Here is a 7,896-nt window from a genome sequence, read left to right on the forward strand (position 1 = left end):
TATGCTTCTTCTTTTTTTTACCATGTTAAAATAAATACTCTAAAAGATCTAAATCTAAAAGAGATTAAGAAGAGAGAAGGGAAAACCTGAGTTAAACCTGTGAAGAAAAGAAAGAGGGAAAGAGAGAGCGAGAAAGAGAGAGAGAAGGGGAGGCAGAGAAGAGAGAGGAAAGATAGAAAGAAAGAGGGAAAAGAGAGAGAGAGAGAGAGAGAGAAGGGGACGGAGAGAAGAGAGAGAGACAAAGGAAAGGGAGGGAGATAAGAGAGAGGAAAGAGAGAAAGAAAGAGGGAAAGAGAGAGAGAGAGAGAGAAGGAGAGGGAGAGAAGAGAGAGGTAAATTAAATCAGCAAGTGTCAAAGAGAAGAGAGGGAAAGAAGAGAGAGGAGAGAGAAAGGAGGAGGAGGGAGAGTGGAAACAACTCCAGTCAAAACCTGTAGGTGTGAAATGGTCCGGATATTATGTAAAAGGAAGGAGGGAGTGAGGGAGGGCTGGAGAGAAAGAGAGAAGAAGAGAAAGTGTGGAGGAGGGAGGGGGAGCAGAGAAGCAAAGTGAGACAGAGAAGAGAGAGAGAGAGAGAGAGAGAGAGAAGAGAGAGAGCGAGAGAGAGAGAGACAGAGAGAAAGAGAGAGAGAGAGAGAGAGAGAGAGAGCGAAGAGAGAGAGAGAGGCTGAACCTGTAAGTGTGAAATGATCCGGGATTATAGAAAAGAGAGAGAGAACGGAGGGCGAGATGGAAAAAGAGAGTGAAGGAGGAGGAGAGAGTGAAGGAGGAGAGGAGTGTGAAGGAGGAGAGGAGGAGAGGAGAGAGTGAAGGAGGAGAGGGGAGTGAAGGTGGACGAGAGAGTGAAGGAGGAGAGGGGAGTGAAGGGGGAGGAGAGAGTGAAGGAGGAGAGGAGGAGGAGAGAGTGAAGGAGGAGAGGAGGAGAGGAGAGAGTGAAGGAGGAGAGGGGAGTGAAGGGGGAGGAGAGAGTGAAGGAGGAGAGGAGAGAGTGAAGGAGGAGAGTGAAGGAGGAGAGGAGAAAGTGAAGGAGGAGGAGAGAGTGAAGGGGGAGGAGGAGAAGAGAGAGTGAAGGAGGAGAGGAGAGAGGGAAGGAGGAGAGGAGAGTGTGAAGGAGGAGAGCAGAGTGTGAAGGAGGAGAGGAGGAGAGGAGAGAGTGAAGGAGGAGAGGAGAGAGTGAAGGAGGAGAGGAGGAGGAGGAGAGAAGAGAGTGAAGGAGGAGAGGAGAGAGTGAAGGAGGAGAGGAGAGAGTGAAGGAGGAGGAGTGTGAAGTAGGAGAGGAGGAGGAGAGGAGAGAGTGAAGGAGGAGAGGAGAGAGTGAAGGAGGAGAGGAGGAGGAGGAGGAGAGAAGAGAGTGAAGGAGGAGAGGAGAGAGTGAAGGAGGAGAGGAGTGTGAAGGAGGAGAGGAGGAGGAGAAGAGGAGAGAGTGAAGGAGGAGAGGAGAGTGTGAAGGAGGAGAGGAGGAGGAGAGGAGAGAGTGAAGGAGGAGAGGAGAGAGTGAAGGAGGAGAGGAGGAGGAGGAGAGAAGAGAGTGAAGGAGGAGAGGAGAGAGTGAAGGAGGAGAGGAGTGTGAAGGAGGAGAGGAGGAGGAGAAGAGGAGAGTGAAGGAGGAGAGGAGAGAGTGAAGGAGGAGAGGAGTGTGAAGGAGGAGAGGAGGAGGAGAAGAGTGAAGGAGGAGACAAGAGAGTGAAGGAGGAGAGGAGTGTGAAGGAGGAGAGGAGGAGGAGGAGGAGGAGGAGGAGGAGAGAGTGAAAGAGGAGAGGAGTGTGAAGGAGGAGAGGAGGAGGAGGAGGAGGAGGAGGAGGAGAGAGTGAAAGAGGAGAGGAGTGTGAAGGAGGAGAGGAGGAGGAGGAGGAGGAGGAGGAGAGAGTGAAAGAGGAGAGGAGTGTCCCGGCGAGAACAGAACAGCGTGAGGACTCATTATGTAAGACACTTCAGGACGCGCCGTTCCTTTTGTTCTGGGACTTTAGTCAATATTTATCTTTTTCAACTTTCGGTCGACAGGACACGCCTCTTTTTGTGCCACGCCTCTTTTTGTGCCTTGTCGTGTTTTTGCACCAAATGTTTGATGTTTGATGATTGACAACTTTGTGTTTTTTTCTCTCAGATGATTTTCTGAACGTAACTTTTTAACCAAAAACTAGATGAAAACAAAAGCATGATTTTTAATTTTTCATGTTTTTATTGGACTAAAGATGTATTAAAAAAGGTCTTTACTCTGGATCTAGTTACATCCAGTTTCTTTCCCTCTGCCACTTTAATAATTATTCAACCAATTATTCTTGTTCAATTTTATTTTTATTTTGCGTTTATCTTATTTTTTACCTTATTTTATTTGTAAATTCTTAACTTATGCATCATTTTTGACTCTATAGACATGCTAGATATGCTATTATTATTATTATAGATTTTGACATGAAAACTGGCTTTAGTCTTTTGTCTGAAACCATTTTTTTTTGGACTTAAGTAAAATTTTAAAAATTTTAAATTTTCTTCTTTTCTTTCTGCAATGAGAATGTTCCAAAGTGGCTTCAGCGCTCATGAAAGTTACACACTGTTGCTTTAATAAAGGCGTAATTATGAGTTAAGTCTTTATTACGTGTAAAAGTTTAAATAAAAGTGTCGTCGTATAAACTATTACTACTAATACAAATGTAAATAATTATTGTGTAATCTTTCAAATAGTTTCCCCAATACTTTTTTACCGTTACTTGAGTACTTTCTCAGACCATTACTTTGCACTTCTACTTGAGTACTATTATTTTGAAGTAACTTAACTCTCTTTCGAGTACTTTTTGGATACTTCCAATGGATGAGGCAAACGGCAAATCCTCTATAATTAGAACTAATCAATTATACGAATATAACAAACTGCTGTGAACCCTTCAAAATAAAATAGAGCAATGTGTTTTTTTGACAGATTACGACTACTATTTGTTTGTGCACATTTTCCCTTCGAATCACAACTGAACGAAACACGATTCTTCATTTATAACTGAAATATCTACCATATTTCCTGGAGTATAAGTCGCACCAGCCAAAAAATGCATAATAGAGAAGAAAAAACATATATAAGTGGCACTGGAGTATGAAATGCGGTTGCAAGTGTGAAAATAACAAATAATATCACATATAAGTCGCTCCGGTGTATAAGTATATAAGTATAAGTATAAGTCGCACCCTGGCCAAAACTATGAAAAAACGTGCGACTTAAAGTGTCTGAATCGTGTATACGCGCTCTTCTTCGTGATACGGATCGTCGTAAACCAGCTCAAACGTCGCAGAGAAATCCCACAGACCCACAAACACCAAGAGCAAACAAGAAGATTATGTAGACAAAATAGCGGTTTATTAATAAGTTATCCTCTTTGTACATTCAGAAGAGTGAGGGGCGTTCATAGAAAAACAGGCATCCATAATCTTTCAAAAAAAAACTTCCACCAGACACAAAACCCCTCCCACCAGACACAAAACCCCTCCCACCAGACACAAAACCCCTCCCACCAGACACAAAACCCCTCCCACCAGACACAAAACCCCTCCCACCAGACACAAAACCCCTCCCACCAGACACAAACGATCCCTGAAAATCGTTTTTGTCGCATCTTGAGAAGAAATCTGCGCAAAAAACACCCAAATTACGTTTCAAATCATCGTACAAAACACGGTTTCCGCTCGTACGTTTAAGGCGTTTCCAACTGTGATTCGTGAAAAAGAAGAGACGCCAAAGCGACACCCACGATATAGAGGAAATATATTACATCATTATACAGAATACACGGGTTTGAAGGCGCACGGCGTAACGTTTCCACCTCCGCGTCCGGAACGTTCCACGGCGCGGCGTCAAAGCGGACGATCTTTCAGTTCAGGCGTTTTATTTAAAAAAATACCTTGAAAACGCGATGCTTTCACCGCGAGCCGGCTGCAAGCTAGCTGCGGAGAGCTAGCTGCAGAGAGCTAGCCGCAGAGAGCTAGCCGCAGAGAGCTAGCCGCAGAGAGCAAGCCGCAGAGAGCTAGCCGCAGTGAGCTTGCCGCAGAGAGCTAGCCGCAGAGAGCCGCACTCTGGAACGTTCCGACCGAAAGGAACGAGATCTCCGTGGCGACAGGGAGACGCCGGAAGAGTTACGCCGCGCACGTTTAAGGAAAGCCTGTTTGATTTTTTGCATAATCAATTTAAATACATTGATCGTCACATAAAATACAAAGTCCCCAAAGGCTTTAATGTCTAATAATATGATTTATAGACAATATATAAATGATTTAAACACTCAAAAGTTCATTGGTGCTGACGTAAAGCTGAGGCAAGTCTTCACGGAAGACGAAAGTCAAAAGTCTGGAGACGTTTCACTCCAAATTTCAAAGTCCAGTCATAGATTTTGCGATTAGAACGTCCGCACGTCTTTGGCACGCCCCGCCCCCTTTGCAGCAACAAAAAGTCTAGAAAAAAAACGTCCGTAGAAACTTCTCCAAAGTCGTTCAGTTTTGCGAAGACCGAGTGGTGGCTTCCGAACTAAACTCCGCCCCCCAGACGCCGACGAGCGAGTCGCGTCGACGGAACGACGGAAAAAAGTGACAGTTCCAGTGGATTTTCAAAGGCTCTTCCCCGCCGGCGTTCACGTGGACTGTATGGCGTCGAGCTGGAAGACGTTGTGATTGGTCGGCGTGGTGAAGTACAGCTGCTGGTTTGCCGTCGCCACGCGGTTGTCGCACGGGCCGTTGACGCCGAGGGTGCGCTCGAAGTCCAGCAGCTGGCCCATGAAGTTGAAGTTGGGCGAGATGTTGGACTTCTTGGTCTTGACGATGTCGTAGGCGTCGTTCATGGAGAGGTGGAGCTTCTGCATGAGGTACGCCACGGTGACGGTCACCGAGCGACTGATGCCGGCCAGGCAGTGGACCAGGACGCCGCACTTCTGACTGCGAGCTTCGTCTGCAACGGAGGTAAGCAGAGGGGAAAGGTTAGCATGTCGGCTAACGCACTTAAACAGAGATAAACCACAAGATGCTAACGCTAACTGATGTGTAAAAGTGTGGCTAAAGCTAATGGTTGGTCGACATTAGATGATATTTAACTTCTTCCCACTCCATTTTAAGCCTTTTCAGTCATTATTTTCCATATTATAAGTGCGCAATGGTAGGTTAGCATGTCGGCTAACAAGATGCTAACACTAACTGATGAAAAGTGTGACTAAGCTAATCGTTTGTTCACATTAGATAAGATTTAACTTCTTCCCACTCCATTTTAAGCCTTTTCAGTCATTATTTGTCATATTATAAGTGCGCAATAGTAGGTTAGCATGTCGGCTAACCAAGTGCTAATGCTAGTAAAGTGAAAGTTATGGCTAAAGCTAACAGTTCATCAACATGAGATAGAATTTACTTCTTCCCACTCCCATTTATCATTATATTTTTTTAATGTCCACGGGAAAGATTAACGGGAAATTGACTCAAAGTTATTATTTTCCATTTATTTATATGAAAACAGACGCTGAAAGTTTTACAAATGAGTGGCAAACACATTTGGATTGATTTGATGTAGATTTTCGTGTTACATTTTCAAACTCAATATCGATACCGAGGAACATGCTCGATCTGCGATACCGAGTTTTATAATTTTTTTGACAATTGACTGTTATTCTGAACACAAAATCAATATCACTTCAAATGTGTGGAAATGTAGTCTTATACAATCGTTCTAAACCTGTAAAATGTCCCGTTTGCTGATCCTTTTTGACGAGCCGGTGTTAAAATAATCTGCTGTGACTCCGGTTGTAACTTCACTACCCGATCCCCGCCTCCCCTCGCTCTCCCTCTTCTCTCTAAATGGACGCTTTTGTAAAGACTGTCCCAGATCGCCGTGAATGGGGCTTCCTTCCTGTGTGCGGCTCGAGTAACCCGCCCCCCCTCGCGCCCCTGCCGCCGCCGCCTTCTCCACCGGACGTGCGCCCGTGGGGCCTTTTCACCGGGGCCCGTTTCGAGTTTCAGCGCCGGCTTTTGTGAACGATTACACAACCAGCGGGGGCTTCCAACGCCGCGACAGCAGCACTTTTATCTACTTTATTATCCCGTTTGAGACCGTTTTATCGCAAATCTGTGCACATTTCCACACAAAATAATCATAAAAGGAGCTGCACGCGTGATTTTCTGAGATGTTTCCAAAAAAAAAGTTGGGTAAATTGAAAAAATTACATTGTTTTGAAAATACTACTTTCTTTTTTTAAGCAGTTTATTGTCTATGACTTTCAGAATACACAAAAAAAAGTATTCACATTAAAATGATGATGAATTATTGAGATTACTTATCTATTTTGCATTTCATGAGTTATGGGTGATTTCAACGCTCATGTGGAGACCTGAAAGTGACGGATTCTCCTCAACAAAAGCCAGCGCCGCTTTAAATTGACAGTGAATTCGAGTGCATCTGGTTGCTAGGCAGCTTCAGATGTATTGTTTGGCGGCAAATAAAGCCGCAGTGCAGTTTTACGCCTCTTCCGAAACGTGTTCGGAAGCGTTTGGCCCTTTGACCGTCCCGGATCGCTTTCCCCCCCCCCCCGACTTCCTGTTGCGTTGTTATTTCGGTCCGCGCCGCCCGTGTCGTGTTTCGGCCTCTCGTGGGCACAAACGCTGCCTCATCGACTCCCTTTACTCGCCGGTGCAAGTTTAATGACCGGAAACCACCAAAAGCTTCAGCTGTTACGGTAAAACGAAGACCAAAAATGTTGCTGCGTCTCTTTTAAAACCCGTAAACGCTTGGAACGTTTCAGCACGCTACATTCTGATGCGCGCGGGCGGTTCACTCGGCTAATCTCAAAAGCACAATCTGAACTTCCTGGTACAGATAAGAGGCATTACATTGATACGATTACGACGCTCGTGCTTTGTGTCGCTGTTGACGAGTCGCCTTCTGGAGGTCGGATTTTGAACGTGTACGGATTTGTTTTTAGCTTTAATTCAATAGTTTTAGCACGTTTTCCTTTTTTAAAATTGTGTCGAGTCAAATGCAAAACGTTTCATTTGTGCAGCTCATTCACTTGGATTTGAAGTGACAGTATTTTACATATTTTATTTCCCGACAAACAATCCAACTGCAGAATCTATTTAGAAAAATTTTGAGGTTTCAAAATGTTTTCACATTTTTTTAATTTAATCCCATAACAAACTAAAATAACCCAAATCATTAAATATAGTAGTGTTTATGCTACACTTGCACATTGTTATTGTGACATATTAAGGTTGGTTTTATGGTTTTTATCTTTTATATTTAAACATCAATCTAACGTTATAGACTCCTTAATACATATTTTTTTCATAATACGTTAATAGAAGGATTTTTCCCATAATGTTGACAATCCCGGGTTGTAACATTGTAAGAACAGCAGTAAAATAAGTGAAAAAAGTTAGCTAAATGCGATAAAACGGTCAAATCCTTAAATCTAGCCACCGTGGTCTCACTTTGCATGTTCGACGGCGTGTTGGGCGTGTTAAGCGTGTTGGGCGTGTTCAGCGTGTTGGGCGTGTTCAGCATGTTTTTGGCGTGTTGGGCGTGTTTTTGGCGTGTTGGCCGTGTTGAGCGTGTTGAGCGTGTTGAAGTGTGTTGAGTGTGTTGGGCGTGTTCAGCGTGTTGAGTGTGTTGGGCGTGTTCAGCGTGTTGAGTGTGTTGGGCGTGTTGAGTGTGTTGGGCGTGTTCAGCGTGTTGAGTGTGTTGGGCGTGTTGAGTGTGTTGGGCGTGTTCAGCGTGTTGAGTGTGTTGGGCGTGTTCAGCGTGTTGAGTGTGTTGGGCGTGTTCAGCGTGTTGAGTGTGTTGGGCGTGTGTTCAGCGTGTTGGGCGTGTGTTCAGCATCTTGGGCGTGTTGAGCGTGTTCTCTGCGTGTTTTCTGCGTGTTTTCTGCATGTTCAGCGTGTT

At 44.7% G+C, this 7,896-nt stretch overlaps 1 protein-coding gene across 1 annotated transcript in view; it reads right to left on the reverse strand.

Moving 5' to 3' along the window:
• Positions 1-4,573: 4,573 nt before the first annotated feature.
• Positions 4,574-7,896, reverse strand: part of dusp6 (dual specificity phosphatase 6) — a 6,070-nt gene continuing 2,747 nt past the window's right edge. The window contains exon 4 of the mRNA XM_072435543.1: positions 4,574-4,923. Within this exon, the coding sequence (XP_072291644.1) occupies positions 4,610-4,923 (314 nt within the window). The 3' untranslated portion in view covers positions 4,574-4,609. The remainder of the gene's footprint in view (positions 4,924-7,896) is intronic.

This window comes from Eucyclogobius newberryi, unplaced genomic scaffold (assembly GCF_026437365.1).
Source record: "Eucyclogobius newberryi isolate DKJ021-1_F unplaced genomic scaffold, fEucNew1.0.hap1 SCAF_7, whole genome shotgun sequence".
Classification (NCBI taxonomy): domain Eukaryota; kingdom Metazoa; phylum Chordata; class Actinopteri; order Gobiiformes; family Gobiidae; genus Eucyclogobius; species Eucyclogobius newberryi.